The following is a 21,462-nucleotide window of genomic DNA, read 5'->3' on the forward strand; positions in this document are numbered from 1 at the left end:
TTTCAGCAGCTCTAATCCTCTTCCTGACTGCAGAGGATGTTCATGAGTGGTCATGTGGGCATCCATGATCGGTTATATGGTTGTCATATAAGGTCACTAATATTTACAGTCATAATGAGGAAAGAAACACAGAAGGAACGTTAGGTGGCAACCTTTGTAGGGTCAAACAGAGAAGTGTAGCCATACGTAGACTTTCTATTCCCACCTGAGTGTACAATAAAGATGCTTACTCTTTTCTATCAGCCTAAATAAAGGAGCGAAAAAGCACACACACACTCCAAGTCCCACAATACCTCGCGTGGTCGGGAGACGGGCGGGGCTGGGACTGGTTAATGAACAGTCATGTGACACATCCGGTTTCTCCCTGTTCGCAACAGAGTTTGATGGGATACGCTGCTCTGTTCTCCTCCCGAGGCTATACTAACGGCTGTAACGGCTCCAAGTACAGAGAAGACTCACCGCTCTAACTGCTCCACACCTGCCGCCCTCCTGCCGCCATCCCGCACCACGGTACGTCCACCGACCTCCGGAGCCGCTAACTTCTTGATCAGTGCAGTTTATCAACCTCAGTGTGCTAAAATACGGTTGACGGGAGCATTGCCCCGTGTGATGTAACAAGAGCAAAGGTCCTCTACAGAGCGGAGGACTGTTCACATGTTTTCTTACTTTTTCTTGTAAAAAGTCGTTCGTCTTTTGTTCACTATGTCAGATGTATCGGAGACGTGATGCGGTCACAAGAGAAAGACAAACTTCTAAAGGGGTTTAAAGTTATTAAAACCCTCAGAACAAACGGGTCAACATACATGCTCTCCGCGGAAATGAGCCGGGCTCTCCTTATATATATACTCATTAGTGCTTTTTTCAGAAACTTGACATCATGTCAGTAAAATGTGTAGTGGTGGATGTGTATTCTACGTGGGCACTAAACTATGAAAATGTGAGATGACTCTGTAAAAAGTCTGAATGGAATCTAGAAGATTTTATTTTCATTAACTTAAAGGGGCACTGTGAAGTTTTGGAGAATGCATTCACATTCAGAAATTGTATCTTTGCAATATTAATGATGTTGTAACTTTTTTCCATAAGTGAACAAACCAGCTGTTGTCAGTGTGAAGTAAGGTCCCAGAACAGTGTTTGAAACAGCTAGAAAGGTGGCAGGGTCCGCCACATATAAACAAAGTAAAACAGTATGATTTGTGTTGTCCTTTGAGGTCAGTTTGTTTGTTCAGTTTATTCAGTTGTGAAAACAAAGAGAGTTTGTTTATTAAGTTATAAAAAATCAGCCGATGAAGATCCTTCTCTTCTCATTAACATTTCATCTCCAAAACTAGAATGCTGCGTTTACTGTAAATATAAAAACTTTGTTTATTTCGAGCTGATTAAACTTAAAATGTTCTAGTTTCTATTTCAGACCCGCTTCAGAAAGTATGTGCAATATGTTTCAGGCAGAAATACAATGCATTTTGCATCAGCTTACATTCAATGTAACTACAATTTTTCATGATGTCTTGACAAAGTGTAACTCATTCATCAAAACTGCATGTATGCATCTCATTTATAACAGCAATTTCACTCACACTGGTCACGAGACCTTATTGACCCGATGAGCCACAAAGTGAAAAAATGACAGCTTTGAGTTTACCAAAAGCTAGACAGTAGTTAGACACCTAAAAAAAGCACAGAAACACCAGATAGGTTGGGTCATCATGTTTATAATCTTTCCATGTTACCATTACAACTAAAAAACACAACAGATATTAACAAGTTATGTTTGCACATAACTCTGCAATGAAAATGAGCAGCTAGAAGAGTTGTTATTACGTCAAAGTGATTTGGTGTATAAACATGAGTTCTTCTAACATGATGTTAAGTCATGATGTTTTGACTTAAAATGATGAATTGGATGAGCATTCTGAACAGAGATCAATTAACTCAGTAAAGAAGTATAAACAGCACATTTCTTCCCAGCATGCATTGCAGGGTTAAAACTCTTGTGAGACCCTTTTTCTTCCAAATTCCCTAACCCCCCCAACAAAAAAAAACAAACACACATTTTATGCGTTGTAATGTACATTCTTACCCAATTTGGACTTCTTTATTAATACAGCAAATTTTATACATGAAGATACGTCTTTCTTGGTATTAACAAACATTGTATCCTTTTGTTCCAGTGATGTTTATTTAGAGCAGGGAAGTGAGTTCCCATCACTCGCGACACATGTTAATGCCCGCTTTGTACTGACAGACTTAGCTGTTCAGTCCTTGTATCAGTTATCATTCTGTGCAATCTCATCACAAGTAGAAAGGCTCTAAGTACACTCGCACCATTAGATCTTGCAATATTGAAATGTGGGGATATTTGTCGTCAAGGTGAAAAGCTGTCTTGCCATATCAGTATGTAACAGAGAGCAGCCCGCATGACAGTCTGCTAATTTCGAGTTCTACGTCAAAGATGCCCCTTTCAGCAAACAATATATAAGCACTGTCAGAAAATAGTGCTGCATACCACGGCTAACATAAGCACTATGCAAAGACAGCTACATAAACCAGCACAGCTCTGTACTAAAATCAACCACACCTGTAAAGAAAAAGAAAGCCCTGAAGGCCAGACAACACTGACAAATGCTTTTGCATCAGTCCATCACTTCATCCACGGACGTCAAGATGAGCAACTGGACAGCTGCTGAGATCCAGGAGATGCTAGCGTCTCCTCAGTCTCTGTAGCTGTTTGGTTGTGTCTGCGTGTTGTTGTAGCGGCAAGCTACGAACGGTTGCTACTTTCAAATTAAAAGCCCCCCGCTAAGAACCCAGTTCTAAACTCCAGTGGGGTGCAATGTAAAGCTCTTATTTTGAAGACAAATTTGTTGTCACCGTTCACTGGCCAACTTTGTGCTTCACGTTATGTCACATGTTTACGCCTACCCCAATGGCGGCCAAGTGGTGGCTTTTGGAAAAGGAGGATTATTGCACCTCCCTTTTAGAAGACACATTGCCGCCTTTACCTTGCAGCAAATGTGACCCTTTTGATATCTAAAAGGGGCTATACTTAGTACCCAAAGGTCTCAACTGCTGCCCCGAAAACGTAGACATGCTTATCTAAGAGCTGTATCGTATGCAACTGAATTTGTTTCAGTTTGTTTGAGACGTCTCACCTCTCGTCCAAGAGGCTTCAGGGAGTGGAGGCGCAGGCTTTTAAACTCTGTGTGGGAGTGTCCTTATAGAGTCGTTAAGGGACACATGTGAGCTCTGAGTGTCAGAGTCGTTAGGGCCACTTGTTGATCGTTGGTTAAACTGGCCTTCATGTTGGTTGCTAAGGCTAGGTGAGCCCAGCTGTGGTTGTTAAGCTGTCTGGGGAAAGAACTTAGTCCAGCATTGTAGGTGGGTGATAAGTAATGTTGTAGGCCACCTCCTCTGTTCAAAGATGGTCGTTCCAGTTTGACATAGATGGATTCTTTAACTCCTCTTTGAAACCATTTTTCTTTTGGTTTAAAAAGCACCTAGATGACCATGATAACTGAGAACCTTCATCAACATAGACATGCTTATATTCTTGAAAAGAACGTGACCATATGTTAGGCTGGGCAGTGCAGTTGTATCCAGCTCTCAGCTATGTATCATGCTTGAAGAGAAATTTGGTCAGTCTCCTTTTGCCCTTGAAGTGCTAAGAGTAATACTTTGATTATGGTTTGCACTTAAAAAATAAGACTAAGAAAAACTTTGTGTTATTTCTTTTTGTAACTTTGTTACTGTTGTCATTTTTTACTTTCAATTTGTAGAAAGGAATTCAGTTAGATCTTCACACACAGCTGCATTAAAAGGGAAAAGCTCACACATGGTTCATGCCCACTTATAAAGTCTGAAGAGGCTAATGAGAAGCCAGTGAGTTTGAGTTGAGTTTGTGGTAAAATCTTGGACAGTGCTTACACATTGCTCGTGTCTTTTACAGCATTAGTGCAGTGGCATTCATACTTGGTCAGGAAGTAGAACTGATGTGACATTAATTATGAGATGATTACTAGTTAAAACATTTAACAACGAACCTGAGTTGTTTTGCATTTTGTGACTTAAGATGAAATAACATTTGACAATTATTTTTCTTAAAAACAGTGTTAAAATATCGTCTGGTTCTCCTGGGCTGTGTGTATTGTCACAGCCCTAGTGTGAACACCCACAGGATGCATTGAGGTAGCTCTTGAAACCTGATCAGTCAGAGGTGGTTTGGGCTGCACATGACCCCATTCTTTTAGCATTGTGTACTCACATGTGTCCGGGGCCACATTGAAGGAATGCCTACTCAACTCATTTCCTCTGTGAAACAAGAAGAAAAAGAAGAAGAAGAAACTGCAACGAGAGGCTGAATGGAACGCACACCATTAGCTCTCCATATGGTTAACTGTAATGTAAAGGACATGTTTACTCTCTTAACCTGCCAGTGTAAGCAGCAGATGTTTGTGAACACAACGTTTCAAATAACTGTTGTTTACACAATACTAGTTATGGCAATATCCCCAGATTCCCTTACAAGATGGCCACATTATTTTAAGAGCTGTTGAGTGAGGAGGAACCTAAAAAGCTTTGTGAAACAGCTCCAGTAAATTCTATATTCTAAAGTCCTTGGATTCCCATAAAGAAATGCGTAATTTTAAGAATTGTTGCGTTAGGTGAAACTTTATACATTTTGTGAAACACTGTCTACAACACATTCTTAACTATTTGGGCCTTCCGGTCGTTTAGGCAGACATTATGCATGAAGATATTTCTTTCTGCTTGTAAAAAATGTTGGATTTGTTTGTTCCAGTGATGTAGGTGTGTATTTGCATATAGAACAGGGAAGTGAGATCCTGTCACGAGAATCAAACTTGTGATCCAATCACTAGGCTAACCAAATGTGAACAGCTGCTCTATTTCTCTAATGCATACTTTCTCTTCCTTCCCTTCCAGATCCATTATGAATTTCCTCCTGGAAACAATTCAAGTCCTCCTACTGTCCATCTGGTACAATGTGGAATCTTTTATCCACCTGTTTATTCCCATTAAGAAGAAGAACATAGCTGGCGAGGTGGTCCTGATATCTGGGTCAGGTAGCGGCATCGGTCGTCTCATGGCGCAGGAGTTTGCAGCTCTTGGCACTGTGTTGGTATTGTGGGATATTAACCAGGAGGGAATGAAGGAAACAGCTAGACTGGCTAAACAGAGCGGTGCCAGCAGAGTCCACTACTATCTGTGTGACTGCAGCGACAAGAATGAAGTTTACAGAGTGGCTGACCAGGTAATCCGTAAAAGTTTCAATAACATAGTAACCATCGAAGTCATAGCAGGTATTTGGGAACAGCAACAGCATTAATGAAAAAGTATGACTTTAGACGGTCATGCAGGTTTTAAACTAACAGTTTGGCCAACAGTGAGCAAAATTTTTGGCTCGCTGGCTATCAAGCTGACTGGTAGATGAAAAAACCTGCTGGCCAAGCGTATTTTTAATCTGCCACAGATGTTGTGTCAAACACCTTTTTCAGTACATTACGTAGAGGTATTAATTGGACACAGGACAGTTTCAGTTTCATTTTAGTTCATTTCAGTGTGAGTTAATCCCTCGGATTTAAGCATATAACACAATGATATTTGCTCAGAGTGATTCAATTAATCACAACTTGATAAAACGGATAGAATTCTGTGTGTAGGCGGCAGAAGTGTACTTTTACTGAGAATGTAAGAAGCGCTGTAAGCCTAAAACGGTGATGGTGATAAGAAAAGTGTATATTATTAATTTCCATGTAAAATGACAAAGTCTCAAGGAGCCACTGCAGAGGGCCTCCAGATCCACATGTGGCAGATCCCTGAGTTAAAGTAATGTAAAGTTGGACACTGCATTGTGTTACTATTAGTAATGAACACACACTCCACCAAACATTAAGATATGTGCAAAATGTTTAACCCAATATATAACCTAACTGGTCTAAAAGGACACTGCCCAGCTGAGAAAAACCTGAGAAAAACCTCACTCACTCTAATATTTTGTTTGACCACCTTTAGCCTCGATAAGGCTTACTTTGCTGAGCGGGCTTTGTTTCCTATCAGCGATGGGGGTACCAGTCAGCCAGCTGATGTAGATGGGCAAAGTGCTCTCGCTGGGGCGTGTAGTCTTACCAGTGTTTGTAGGTAGATAGGTGCAGTTCCGTCGGCGGCTTTGAAGACCAGTACCATCTGCCTGAATTAGATTTGGGCCGCAACAGGAAGTCAGTTTAGGTCACGGAGGAGGGGTGTCACATGGGAAAATTTGGGAAGATTGTAAATGAGGTGAGCTGTAGCGTTCTGGATACTCTGGATGCAACAGTTAAGTCGCAGAGGCTGGGAGTCCAGCCAAGAGGGAGTTGCAGTAGTCCAGGTGGGAGATGACCAGCGCTTGGACCAGGAGTTGATTCAGGTAGTCAGCTGACCTCATGTTTTGGGAAGATAACGTTGCTGAACCTAGACCTGACCAACTGAATCTACCTTAGATCACTGCCCCCATAGGCTTGTACTTTAGGCACTAGGCATGAGGGGTCCATCACTTCATCTACCTCTCTTCTTACCCTGATGCAGTGATAAGTGGTTTTCTGAAGGCTCCACAGCTGTTAAGTACCAGTCCCTTGAGTTCACTTCACATTGTGTGTGTGGAAATGCTCTTACTTTCACTATTAAACATAGTCGTGAGTTAGACTGTTGATTTTTTACCATTTGATTTCACTAAACATTCAAGTGATCTCCGATCTCCAATCACGACATTCAACATTTTTCTCTGACCACATTTCTTCCTGGAAGGTGGAGGTTCAACACTGTCCTTCCAGGTTTTAATAATGCGTTTGACAGTTCTGAACCCAGTTTTAGTAGTTTCAGCATCTCCTGAGTTGTATTTTCTTTACTTGATGCAGGCCAATAATTTGACCCTTTGGAAATGGAGTCAAATCTTTTCCACAGGATGTGTCTTCAGACATGGTTATTTAAGAAATGAGAAGCTACTCACTTCATCAGTTAGGGTTAAAAACTTGTTGCCAGCTTAAACATATTAATCACTGCAGTAATTATCCAGTGGAAGGCTCTTACCCCTTGCTTAGTTAAATCCAACTGGTGACTTTTTTTTGGCCAGGCAGTGTATTCCAAGACCGGCAACCACATACTACTTTCTGAAATAATCTTTAACTGAATTAGTGGCTTTAATTCATTTGAAGCCCTGTCTTAAGACTATGAAGCAACCCATAATACTTGGGTGAGACTGAAGGATTAGAAATAGAATATAAGCTGTGAGCCAAACTGCAGTGCTGACTTGAATTTGTATCAAGAAGCAGCTGATGAAATATGAAGAGATGTAAGAGTGAAATTAATCAAATACTCTGAATTGGACCGAAAAGTTAAGTAGATCTCAATGTATCAGTGATTGGGAACCTTTAAATACAATGAATTTTTTGGCTTGAACGATTGAAAAGATGATAATTAAATATAGTTAAAGCTGCAGTCTGGAGTTTTGAGAAAAAAGTAGATTTAGTCAGAAAATTTGAATGATACAGCTCCCAGGTCCCTCCTTCTTCCTCTCTGCTGCCTTCAAAGCCCCTCCCCACAGAGGAGCCTGCTTGTAACGATGGTAACAGAATACGCCATCTAACCAAGAAGGCGCATTAAAAATAACAACATTAGCCCTAATTCTTCTTTTTATGATCAATACAACTAAATTACAATGCTGAGTCACTGTAGATATCCCGTGTAACAAACAATATTTCTCACATCGCGGTGGACAGAGTTTCCACGTAATCATCACCCGGTGCAACGCCATGCTGCCTTTCTGAAGCATGAGTTAATGTTGTTTCTTTAAAGCGGTTCAACCACTTCAGAGCGTTCTGAACACAAATGTTATTATAACTGCCCGGCCACTTGAAAGACACTTTTGCTAACCAGTAGCCATAAAGACAGGGCTAAACACCGGAGTTAATATACAAGCTAACAAGCTAGATTTAGCAGCAAGCTATGTAGCTATGTAGCCTATAACATCGTACAGTGATATGTGCTATATGCTGCCACCATAGCCTTGTGGTTAAAACATAGAATTAAACATATATCGGTCCTCTCTTGTCCAGCAGAAAAGTACTTATAAATCCCACAGCTCCCTCCACCTCTGAAATGATGCTCTGATATTATCCTTGTTTTCTCTCTGGCTCGGTCAAATTCTTTCTTTTTACACTGCTTTTCTTCATCAGTCTTCTTATTTCTTCTCTTTGACGTGGGCAATGGTGGGGCAATTTTTGGCTCTGTTGTTGTTGTCTGTTCTCCACCAGGTAAGAGCAGAACCTGCACTTGCGCAGGGAAGGGGCACTGCCCAGTACACACTGCGTGAGGGAGAGGGGCTGCCAGCAGCCTTATGCATGAGAATGATTGACACTTCTCAGACACTCCCCTTGGCTCCAATTGGTTGTGTCAATCCAGTAGCGGTGGATTCTTGCAAATCAAATTACAGCCACTGGGTGGAGCCACAGACAGCTGACCTGTATCTTATTCTGCTGTCAGATCATAATGACAATTTTAGCAAATATAACAAAAAAATAGTTACAGACTACAGCTTTAAAATTTTGGAAAACATGTTGTGTGTGTCGTGTGTACATGTGTGGTCACATTTGTGTGTGTGTGTGTGCCACTGTGTGTTTTAACTGACTCATTGATAAATCCGTCTCTCTGTGTTGGTCCAATTCTTATCGGTTGCCATTGAACTGGTAACTAAGTTGTGCATGGTAACGACCTGAGAGAGCTGATTTCACATTATCACCTCACCTCACAATGCCGTGCTTCTTCTTCAGAAACAGTAACGGTTATCACTTAAATAATGATATGATAGAAACTACAAGAGTCTTGCGAGCACTTTGAAATATTTGTATAATATACACTACTCACAATAAGTTAGGGATATTGTGAGAGACTCAGTGGATTTCATACATACAGTGTTTGTTTTACTTCAGAGAGTTTTGGGATAGGGAGGCAATTGTATTGGGGTGATAGATACACCTCATTTTGTGTTTTCCGCGTAATGGTCTCACTGTGTACAGTGTGCCTTACATATTGGGGCCAATACCAAAAAAAGACAACCCTTTTTAGTGGGGCATCAATTTCAACATTCTGTGGGTATAAAAAGCTGGTATTGTCAGTAAGTCATTCCAAGTTCATCATTCAAACAGCCATGAACACACAACGTCACTTAACAGACGAGCAGCGCCACCTGGCCATAGCGTGCCTTCGGGTCGGTGGCAGGCAGTCAGATGTTGCTCGTGAACTTGGTGTGTCTCAAAGTGTGATCAGCAGACTTGCATCAAGACACAGAACTACTGGCAGAGTTCGTGACAGACCCAGGAGTGGAGCCCCACGAGTGACAGACCGCAACGATGACCAGTACCTAAGGACCTATGCACTCAGACATCGTTATGTAACTGCCACGCAGCTGCAGGCCAAGTTACGAGATGTGAGGGGTACTAGGGTTTCCAGACAAACCATTCGAAACCGACTCCAGATTTGGTTATTGTAGATGGCCCAGTCACTGCACGTTCTTGCCTCAGAGACATCACAGAACCCATCATCATCCCCATATTCCACCAGCACACCCCCAACTTTCTGTTCATGGATGATAATGCTCCACCACATCGTGCCAGAATTGTCACAGCTCGACTTCAGGAAGTCGGAGTGCCTCATATGGTATGGCCAGCAATGTCCCCTGACCTGAACCCCATAGAGCACGTCTGGGACCAGCTGAAGCAGAGACTGGATGATCGTACCCCACCCCCATGTGACCTGGCAGAACTGCGTGTAGCACTTGTGGAGGAGTGGAACGCATTGCCTCAGAACAACATCATGAGGCTAGTGAGGAGCATGAGACGTCGCTGTCAAGCTGTCATTGCGGCAAATGGTGGAAACACCCGCTACTGACATTGCCAATTTTTGTTATTTGGGGCTACCCTTGTTATTGTCTAAATTTTTGGGGTAATAAATATTAAACTAATGAAAATGGTGTTTCTTCTCATTCATTATTAGTAATATCAAAGGGAACTTTTACTTATTTCATTAAAATTCAGACCAAATAGGAAAAGCACTCATATAAATAACAATATCCCTAACTTATTGTGAGTAGTGTATTTGTATTTGTATGATCAAAAATGCGTCCAGACTTTTTTGCTCTGTTTAATGGGACTTAATGCAACAATTGGTCAGTGTTCCTGTCATTCTAAAGCCGAGCCCACCCATTAAAACGTTTTGTTTGACTGCCTCCAGAGAAACACTGTTATGTAATTTCTCTGCTGGAGAAGATTGTGGTAATGAACGCAAGCTGGAGACAAGGTTTTTAGAATTTTTTGAGCTCCTCCCCACTCCGTCAATTGGCTCCTGCACTCTGGCTGTCAGCATTCCACCCCATACACACCAATGTAAAAATCTGGAAGTGGCTGAAGAATTAGGAATTTTTGAACGGCGGCTGTTCAAAAAGTATAAATGCTATGAAATACTCGAATGGAGGGAGAAGAGTTGTAAAATGAATGAGTTTGAAAGGATTTCTAATTGACTTCCATTATAATTGCATTTATGACTAAGTTTAAAAGAAAGTTGAATATTGAATATTTAAGTTTTGTTGGGTTTTGAAAGATTGATACAACCTTGAATGAAGACTAATTGTAGAATATTTTATAATGTGAATGGAATTAGAATATCTCCGAAATTATAAATTACATCAATGAGAAAAATGGATGCAGTCCATTCCTAATTCAATTCAATTGCAATTTTATTTCTAAGGGATAATGTGCAATTAAAACATAATTATGTGAGATGAATATTTTGGTGTTTGAATGGAGCAATACATTGAAAAATGTGGAGGCAGTTGGCAAAAAAAAAGAATTCCTTGTATAGAAGAACAAAGATGACATGTAATCATAATTATAACTAAATGTAACATGTTTCTGCATCATTTTTAGTATTGCAGTTCTGGTTTGTCCAAGTGGTTATTCCGTAGTACCCCATCTAGCAGAACTCGTTGCGCAAATGCTGTGGGTAGGCAGTGTCAAACACTTTCTCGCTATTTCATTACTTTCAAACATATAAAAAACAATGCTAAACAACAATGTAATATGAGTGTTACATAGACTATATTAAAGCTTTTGATTGTGGTTTTGTAAAGTGTTGCGAAAATGTTATTTCATAAATGATTATTGTCTTGCCATGTTGCATGGAATGTATACTAGCTTGCTGGCTAGAAGTTCACAGAGAAATCCTGTCAGAATGTTAGCCAGCTAGCTAGTATACTTTTCTCACATTAGCCAGCAAACAGCCTTTATACATTCAGAGCATATTCCACTCGCTAGCTGCGTGAAGTTAGAAACATCACTGGAAAGATATTTTGCTCGCCACAAATTAACCCAGCAACCGACAGTGCTCATAGCCGTATGAGCAAATGTATCTGCTGCCAATCCAAGTTTACTTGGAAGTATGTAGATAAAAACAATAATTGGCAGCAATAGCTTACATCTGCTTGGGTTTTACCCCCTCAATGTTGACTCCTTGCTTTTTGAAGTTATTCTGGAGAATATTCTGGACCGTTTGGGATTGTTGCAATAATAATAAACATACATTTGCATAATGCATATTTATCCACTCCCATGTTGACACAAGTATCAACAACTTATAATGATAAACACGGATATATCCCTTTTTAAGGTACATTTAGAGCAGATAAAAAATGTGCGAATAATTGCGATTTAACTTGGACAATCATGTGATTAATAATGGTGAAAAAGTTGAATCGGTTGATAGTCTTATTGAAAACACTACAAGGAACTTTTTCAGTTTCTGTTGTTCCTGACGGCCTCCGTGGACAAAAGCTGGATGAAGTGCTACATTTGCCTGTTGTGAAGATCTCGATCTGGCTCATGCATTTGTTTAGGAAGTGAGGCTTATTGTAGTCTGTGAGCGAGCAGAGCTGTGTCCCACAGGGAAGGCACCACATATTGCCATAGTTAAGTTAAAGTAAGGGGAAATGCTGTGTCAGTGAAAGGGTGAATGCTGACCTGACGTTTAAAGTGCTTTGAGTGGTCGATAAAAAAATGGTAATGGTAAATGGACTGTATTCATCCTGTGCTTTTCTAGTCTTAGCGGCCACTTAAAGTGCTTTGCAAAACAGCACTCAATCACTGCGTCCATGCAAGGCGCCAGCTGCTTATCAGGAGCATTAACATTCATACACACACACACACACACACATGGAAGAGCCACTAGGAGCAATTGGGGTCCAGGGTCTTCCCCACAGATACTTCAGCAAGTAGACTACAAGGGCGTGGGGTGTAACCGCCAACTTTCCGATGGTGGGAACACTCTACGGCCTGAGCCACATCCGCCAAATAGGACTAGAAAATTGCTGTCCATTTACCATTTATTCATTTAACTCACATTATCAACAGAGTGAAGAAACAACAGTGTTGACATTATGTAGAAGACGTCTATGTGCTGTGTTACAGAGATGTCTTCTGAAGTTAGCATGCTAACCAGCTAGCCCCAACCTGTTCTGTCTCCCAGTGCCTCATGAGGTGATGGTGTTATTTTATCTAAACCTCAAGAGAGTAAATAATCTTAAATCTATTATAACTGTTATATTATCATTATTGTTATTATTATTTTCCACTGTCACCTTTGGTTTGGTACAAATAAATCCTCAGTTCATAGAGTAAGATGTGAACATACTCCTGCTCTCCAGATTTGAGGTCTAATGTGCGCCTACCTCGTTACAGCCAGTGTAACAACCCCCTTCTTTCCCTCAAATGAGCCTGTGTTATGAGACTCAACTGGTGTCTGTGCAGGTAGCCTAAGGTGCTTTTAAGTGTCTGATGTTCTGTTCTTGGTAGTTTTGCAGCTTCTTACTGAATCTTTGTATGTTAGCCCTTTCCTCCCCTGTGCCCTTGGATGCATACAAAAAGTGTACGTGAACCCAAATGCTGAAAATGGCCTGCGGCAAAACATATTCAGATCTATAAACCTGGCGTATGCCCAACAATGGGCAACTTCTTTTTATAAATCCCCAATCCCAACCTGAAAATGTGTGCACATGGATCTGCCTCATAAACCGCCCTCTCCACACCCACATTCAACCATAAATGGTTAATGCAAAGTGCCTCATTAATGTTTATGCCTGGAAATGACCTGCTGATTGATGGTCATGAATCATGGCCACAATGAGAGACAGACAAAGGGGAAAAAAAAATTGTGCACAGAGAATAAGGGGTTGGTTGGTGAGGTGGAGGTTACAAAGCACATATTGTATATGTTCATTCATGTTCTCTCTAATAGTGTGAGGACAGTGACAGTCCATGCAGTATCATGCAGAGTGGCGATAAGCATGTGTATGTGTACAGTGATCAGAATGACTGTTTCACTTGCCAAGAGAGCCGCGACACTCAGTATTATCCACCACCCTGGGACATCATTTGATGGTAGAAGTTTGATGATATGATAACGTGCATCTATAAACAACGTGTGACATGAAGTTAAATCAATTGGTGATTTGCACTCACCTTTAATTTCTACAGTCTGCTGCAGTTCAGCACCTCATCGTTCTTGTTGCCAGTTCGTCTAGCCTCTAAAATGTTCGTAAGCGTGAGTCAGAGTTTGCTTACAGGAGCGCACATTCTCTAGTCAAGTTGTTTTTTGTAAATCACAACTTTAGCATGGTAAGTGGCGTGCGCTCTACCAGGCCCCATTTTGTTAGTACAAATTCTTGTAAATGAGATCCCAGAACAGAGCAGATGAGTGTTTCCCTCCTGGCCCAAAGTTGTTTGTGCATCATCCCTTCACCCGTAGTAAAACAGCTCATGGGAGACTTCATTCTGGTCTTGAGAAGGTGCAGCCTTTATTTACTGACAACCGTGACCTTTACTGTATAATGTATTTACTGATAAAGTGCAAACTTCAGTGCCCTCTTTTCCAGACGCTCTGCTCTGCATACTCAGGCCCCGTCCAGACGACAAAGTTTTTTTTTCTAAAACGCACACGTATTGCATCATTTTGGCCAACCGTCCATACGGATCCTGAAAACGCAGCACCTGAAAATGCACTTTTTGGAAAACGGGTCTCAGGGTGGAGAAATCCGAAAACGCAGCCCTCCCGTTTTCATGTGGACGGCGAATCTGCATACTTTCCAAAACGATGACGCCATCGCCCCACCCCACGACGTCCCATAACAACAACAACAATGGTGGACTACATGCTCGTGTTCGTGCCACAGAAGATATTGAGCCTTTTTTGCAACTTACTCGCCTTGTAGTTGAGTATGAGTTGCAGCAGCAGTTCGACCTCATTACCGGTCCACACAAACGATTCTGGTTTCCTTGCACTAGCCATTTTCATCTTCTTCTTGTTGTGTTCGGTTTCTCCGTCTACTGTCTGTTTGTTTACAGCGCGCAAGCTTAATGCGCATGCTCCATGTCTTCTTCTCCGTTTTTGGTGAATGTCAAGCGCCACCTAGAGGCCTGGAATATGAACTACAGTGTTTTCGGTCGTTTTCAGTGGAGACTGGTGGACGCAAATATTCTTAAAACGATGACGAGGGAGACGGAGAAAAAAAAGATCGTTTTTGCCCGTGTGGACGGCCCCTCAGTTTCTTCTCTCAACATTGAGCTGTCTTAAGCTCTGCCCTCTTGCAGTTAAAGACCAGCAGCTGCTGTGATGTGACCCCGTTCTTCTGTTTGATCCTCACACACTTTAGTGGGATTTTATCACGCTTGTGTTTTTACTCTGTAACAGAGTTGACTTGAAATGTAACAAAGTAAAATACTTGAGATAAGAAATAAAGTAAGATTATAGATTTTTTAAAATACTCAAGAAAGTACAAGTGCACAAAATGGAGCCTGCTACAGTAACAAGAGTACATTTCGTTTGCTCAACAGCAGCATAAACTACCTCCTCTGAAATGAGCATAAAGTTGAGTCAGTAAAACGTTTCATTAGAATACGTAACATCTATACCCTCATGAAGGCAGGAAATTTTCTAACCTGTTTTAATTCTTCTGCGTTTGTTCTAGCTACTCAGATATAAGTGTATATGTGTAGTTCTATGTAAATAAGGGTGTGTGTGTGTGTGTGTGTGTGTGTGTGTGTGTGTGTGTCCTCAGGGCAGAGGAGGGTTGGATGTTGTGTAAACAGACAGTTGGCCCATTACCGTAATGTCTTAAACAACTAGGCCCAAGTGAAAAAGAGAAAGCAGGATCTAACCAACAGTAATATCCCTTTTCCACTGTTCAAAAATCCCACCTTAACCCTCTTAGATCCGGCTGTTTTGTGCAATGTGAAAGTGTAAGCTCTGCATTTACACCTCGGTCAATTGACTCTACAGTAGACACAGGTTTTTATCACCTCTGCACGGCTTGGCTTTGATCTAAACATAAGACCCTGGTGAACATGCTAAATTCTGCTGTGTGAAGTGTTGGAGGCCAAGTCCCGTTCATTCCTGTGAAAGCTGCTTGGTGGTGTTGGGAAGCCAAAAAAGCTTGATCTACCGGCTGTGAAGATACCTGGATCACTGACTGACAGTGGACAGTAACAGAGTAAATTTACTTGAGTACTGTACTTAAGTACATATCCAGAGGATTTGTACTTTACTTGAGTATTAGATTTCTTTGGTACTTATTACTCTTACTTGAATACATTTCCAAGACAAATATTTACTTTTACTCGAGTTAATTTCTAGGAAGGCTGAAAAGTACTCGTTACTTTCAGGTCTGCTCTTTTTTTTTTTTTTTTTTCTAAAATACTATTGGACACAAGCTGTGTTTGTCAAAGAAGGAAACCTATCACAGTGCACGCTCTCCACTGGGATCTACGTAAAAGCGGAAATACGTCATTCCTCCCCATAAGGACACCACCAAAGTAGCCACGCTCTCGACTGCGTTTGTCAACACAAAACTGCAACAATGACTGCATCAGATGTAGTTTTTTGTAAAGCAGTGATTCTCAACCAGTGGTCTGGGGACAACATTGGTCTTTGAAGGGGTTCCAGTTCCCAACTTCTGATAGAGAGTTAGTTGGACGGTGCAGGTTCATTTGGTTACAGTTTTAATGATTGTTAATAAACATCTGCATCTGCAACATCTGCTGTCCTCCTGTGATCCCATTCATTGTATTTGTTTTTATAGGTGTTTCTGCAGGCTTTATATAACATTGTGGTTCTAAAAGCAAGCACATCAGTGCAGGTGGTTTCAAAGAGTTAATTCTCAGAAACAAGAGTTAAAAGGTCCTTAAATTCATTTAGAAAAAATTATAGTAATTCACTGATGTGAAAAATAAGAAATTTACTCTTACTCTTACTTTTACTTAAAGTAAATTTAAAAGCATGTACTTTTGGATACTTAAGTACCATTAAAAGCAAGTACTTTTTTACTCTTACTTGAGTAACATGTCGACTGAGCTACTTTTACTTGTAACTGAGTACATTTTGACCAGTAGTATTTGTACTCTTACTCAAGTAATGGGGTCGAGTACTCTGTCCATCTCTGCTGACTGAGTCTGCTTACTTCTGGTTCAGCGCCCAGCTAATTTTAAAGGGGATAAAATGAATTAATTACGAGTCATTTCCCAGAGGGTGTGAAGTTTCATACTTCTCTCACAATGAAGAAAATTCTGTTTCCGGCACATTTGTGACCTGAAAAATGACGTCAGTGATGTACAGCGTAATGCTTCAGATAATAATCAAAGAGGGCTGCCTTGCCTGCAAGAAGTGGGAGTGTGGTCAATAGGCAATTTTTAGCGGGTTGATCTGCATTAAAAAAAAAAACATGTAGACCTGCTTATTTTAATGGAAAAGCGGTATAAGTTAAACAGCCTGGAAAACCATGGACGCCACAGCTGTGGTTGTTAGATGGCTCAGAGCTGTTACAACAAAAGTGTGTGAATCTGAATTCAAGGTGTGGTGTTTTAAGACAGATTAGCTGTAGTTACACTAACATTGTTAGCTCTGTATATTGTATAATGCTTACAAGACAGGAATGTTACACAGCATAGTGCTGCAAAAATTACTTCTTCAATCTTCGAATGGTGTTCAGTAATGATGTCATTATCTAAACTTGAAACTTGAGGTTCCTATACATTTTCATTAGCATATTCAGCTGTGACAAATTATATATTAGTCTATATACGGACAAATTAATTGTTTGACTTCCATCACATTAAATCAAATGTTATTGTGCTGTAAACAGCCTAAATTATGATTTGAAATAGCAGTACTACAGAGGAGTAAGAATTTAAGGAAAACAAAAAGTGTCACCTGTCTGTACATGGATTTGGAACTTGAACCAATAGAAAATCCATCAAACTAAGATTTATTATGAAAGTGATGACGTTACTGTTTCAAGCAGTTTAAACTTCAACTTCATCCAAATTGATTTGTGTCTTCAACTCCAATCTCAAAGTACTTAGACCTCCAAACTGTTCTCAGCTGAAGTACTTGAATACATTTCTTTAAGGTGAACTTATTGTGCTTTTGGTGTTGTTGGTGTTTATTGATCCAGCTCCACAGTTAACAAGTGTACAAGTGATTTAAAGTGAAAATACAGTCACCTGCATCTATAGCACTAACTGGCTGGTAAACACCAGTAAAGGAATACTTGGTGCATCATCAAGTTAGGTTAAATAGATTTGCCACCAGTTAATGTCAAAAAGTACAATGATACAATCTGTAAAACTGTTGGCAGAAATACAATTGGCCTATGATAAAAGAAAGGAAGATTTACACTATTCACCTCAAATTATAATGCCTCCCCCTAATAGACAGTAACTACTATCAATTAAATAAAGACATGGTTAAAACTACGAGTCTTCTAAGCACTCTGAAATTGGTGTATATTGTCAAAAATGTGGCTGGTGGAGCAGTTCAGAAAAGTGGATGTGTTTGCTGGCTTCCAGATTTTTTTCCTCTTAGTTTAATGAGACTTAATGCAGTAAAGCAGTTGTTCAGTGCTCACAGAGACAAGAATGCTGGTCCGATTGTTTTCCAGAGTCACATTTTTCCGACCACCCTAATTCTTCCCACAAGAAGATGATTTAAGTTTGTAGGTGAGGTGAACCTTTTGAGGATGGGAGTGTGTTAAGACAAAGGTTATGTTTTTTTTTCTTTTCCTTATAGCTCCTCCTCACTCTGGCTGTATTTCTGTCTTTTCCATATACATCAATGTAAAAACCTGAAAATGGCAGCAAAATTATGAATTGTTGAGCTGTGACAGAATATATTAAAATTAGTGGGTTTAAACAGATTTCTGATTTACTTACATTATGATTGGGATACGACTAAGACAGAAAGAAAGTTGAATATTTTGAAAAGATTTAAATTGGATTTGAAAGATGAATAATACCTTGAATTGAGTTTCGGTCTGGAAGTATGAATGAATAGATAGAAAATATTTTAAAAAGTGTGAAAATGTGGGGTTCTGTCTATTTACTTGAAGGGAAAAAATGGCTGAAAAAAGCTGAATAACTCTTAAATTTTGGATGATATCGATGGCAGAAATAGAAAGCAACCATCTCTTAAGTGAGCTGAATATGTTGATGTTTGAATGGATGTGGATGAAGTTGGCAGACAAAAAATCAGACCTGAAAGAAAGTAGAAGTAGCCTACTCAGCATTCACAACCAACAATAGAATACACTTTGACTAAAGAGCAAAGAGACAGGTGCTCTGGACCCCCTGCACGTTACTGGGCAGATTACATTATTAGGAGGCCAAGCCCGAGAGGCCGAGGGAATGCGTATGCAAGCAGACGCGTTTCCTAGGACCAGCAGTGCTAGGAATCTATCGTAATTGTTTATGATTTTTTTTTTTCTCACGCTAAAAGTTTTTTTCGCAAAAATTGGAAAACCTACTTTTTCAAACTCCTCCTTGGGATTTTGTCCAATCTGCGTGAAACTTGGCACGTACACTCTTCAGCTGGACCTGATCTGAAGTTATCAAAAGAATTTTGCTTGGTCATAAATGCACAAATTATTAACAAACAAATTTCTGTAGCTAGCTATAAAAATGTAAACTGTTTGATATCTCGGTCACACTAAATGCTATTAACACCAAATTTGAGATCCATGGTTGCCATGAGACTGGGAAGATATGAGCCGAATATGGCGAATTTTGGCCACCGATTTTTACGAAATTTGGTCGGTATGATGTAGGGCCAATCCTGAGGCCATATCTTGAAGGTGGTCATGACTGGTCAATGTGGACCAAACAACCTTTTTTGCTAGCTAAAAAACACATATTGTTTAATATTCGGTCAAACTAAAGGCTTTCAACATCAAACTTAAGTCAATTGTTCCTGAAGTCATCCAGAGGCTCACATTCAGCCTTTTGCACTTCCAGTGCACTTCCCATTACAGCGAATACCACGGCTCAGACCTTGGCCTGTGTCCTCACTTTTGCCCAGAGCCTGTCATCCTTTGGGGCCAACTTCCGTGGGCTCTGCGGTACGCGGAGTCGCGCAGGGGGGCTTGTTCATAACTGCTTGCAGTTCTAGTTGTTACTTGTCTTGTGAAGTGTAAAGTTTGAGCATTTCTTTCTGAAGATCTCTACTGGAGTTTATTACAGACAAGTCACATTTTGTTGGAGTGAGAGTATAATTAGTTGCATGATGTGCATTCACATTTGCATAGCCACAACTAAGTTTGTGAATTGTTTTTTATGATTTTGGCAGCATAACATTCTACTGTTTCTCCCATGAGACCACTGCCTGTCCCTGAACGCTCCATAGGGACTGCTTTCTGTATAAAGTTTCAGCAGTTTCTGGTACCTGTGAATGTGGATTGTAATATGAAGTCTTTGTATTTCTACAATTGGTTATATTTTGTCGCCATCGAACTTTGCTTCTTCTGAATTTTTAAGTTGAATGGCATTATTCTGCTTAAGCGAAATGGCCCAAATTTGCAGTGTCAACAAAAGAAAAAAATATGTTTTTATATTATTTTTCTTAATAATAAATACAAAATGTGTTGAACCCATTATTTGGATTTTGCACACAAAATGTAATGGTCCTACCATGGCTTATGCTACATCCTTAAATTACATTTCATTAAAATTGGGACAGTAGTTTTTTAATAATGCTGATAAATAAACAGACTGAACCAAAAACACAACCTCATTGGTGGAGGAATAACAACAATCATTACAAAGTGAATTTTAGAAAAAGAGAGACAGCACACAGGTAGACATGAAAGAGCAGGGAGGGTTAATAGATGATAATATTAGTTAAAATAGACTTCCGGTGAGCTCCTCAAGATGGCGGTATAGACCCCCTAGGTCTCCCGGTCACTTTGACATTATACTCCACTAAAACTCGAATATCGCACTTAGAATAAAGCAAGAAAGCACTGGGGAAAAACAAAAACAACGACGAGGGGAAAGAAAAGAAAACAACTTACGACAGCAAACCCAGCGTGGGAAGAAGAATGGAGTCAGGTAGCGAGGAGGATGACCTAACCATCGCTAAAGCTATCCAAAACCTGGGCAGCGATATACAAAACCTGAAAACAGAACTCAAGCAGGAATGGCTGGACTTCAAGAATGAGCCTGGCACTTTCAAGACGGAGATAAATCAAAATTTACAGAGTATTTTGCAGATGTCCGCAACCAGGGCACGAGGCTAACTGAAGCAGAGCAACGGGTGGAAGAGACGGAGACAGCTAACACCGAGCTAAAGGACGCCCTTTACTCGCTTAAACAACAGAGACTGCTTCAAGTCAAAGTCACGGACCTGTGGAAAAATCTCGCCTTAACAATATCCACATATACGGCATTAAAGAAGGTGCAGAGGAAAGATCAATGCTAACTTTTATTGACAACTTTCTGAAAACGGAACTGCCACTTGACAGAAACTCTGCAGATCTAGCGAGCCCACCAGTCACTTGGCCCTAAACCTCAAGATTAGTGTTGTCACAATACCAAAATTATGACTTCGGTACGATACCTGCCTAAAATATCTTGATACCGATACTGAAACGATACCATGGCGGAAAATTGAAAACATCATCAAAAGTAATGGAATAAAATATATCAGGTGACAGAATGTCAAACTTAAAATGATTTATTTCTTTTTATTAATTAAAACACTTAAACTTAAAACATTAAAATAAAAGAAATATATTTTTGTAAAAGCTGCTGAGCTTTATAGCTTCTGTATCCAAGAAGACAAGTGTCTTCTTGTTTGTTCATTTGTCTTGTTTGCTCTCAGAGATTATTAAAACCCGATTTTCCATTAAAAGCTCAGTGCTTGTAGTAGAAAAAAATAACAGCACATTAGCTACAATTTTATTCAGCATAAAAATAATTAACATAAATGACATTAACTGAAAGTCTGGCAATTCATAAAATAAGATAATACTTCATTAGTCCCACAAAGGGGAAATTTGCAATTTGCGTTTCATGTTGATAAAGTTCAAACCCTTGATTATTA

General features: G+C 40.1%; 1 protein-coding gene across 3 annotated transcripts in view; it reads left to right on the forward strand.

Annotated features, from left to right (window-relative positions):
- The first annotated feature begins 355 nt into the window (after positions 1–355).
- Positions 356–21,462, forward strand: part of LOC115573267 (epidermal retinol dehydrogenase 2) — an 89,200-nt gene continuing 68,093 nt past the window's right edge. For all 3 annotated transcript variants that reach the window (XM_030403979.1, XM_030403978.1, XM_030403981.1), the window contains exons 1-2: positions 356–510; positions 4,942–5,269. In XM_030403979.1, the coding sequence (XP_030259839.1) occupies positions 4,949–5,269 (321 nt within the window). In that variant the 5' untranslated portion in view covers positions 356–510; positions 4,942–4,948. The remainder of the gene's footprint in view (positions 511–4,941; positions 5,270–21,462) is intronic.

This window comes from Sparus aurata, chromosome 21, assembly GCF_900880675.1.
Source record: "Sparus aurata chromosome 21, fSpaAur1.1, whole genome shotgun sequence".
NCBI classification, from domain to species: Eukaryota; Metazoa; Chordata; class Actinopteri; order Spariformes; family Sparidae; genus Sparus; species Sparus aurata.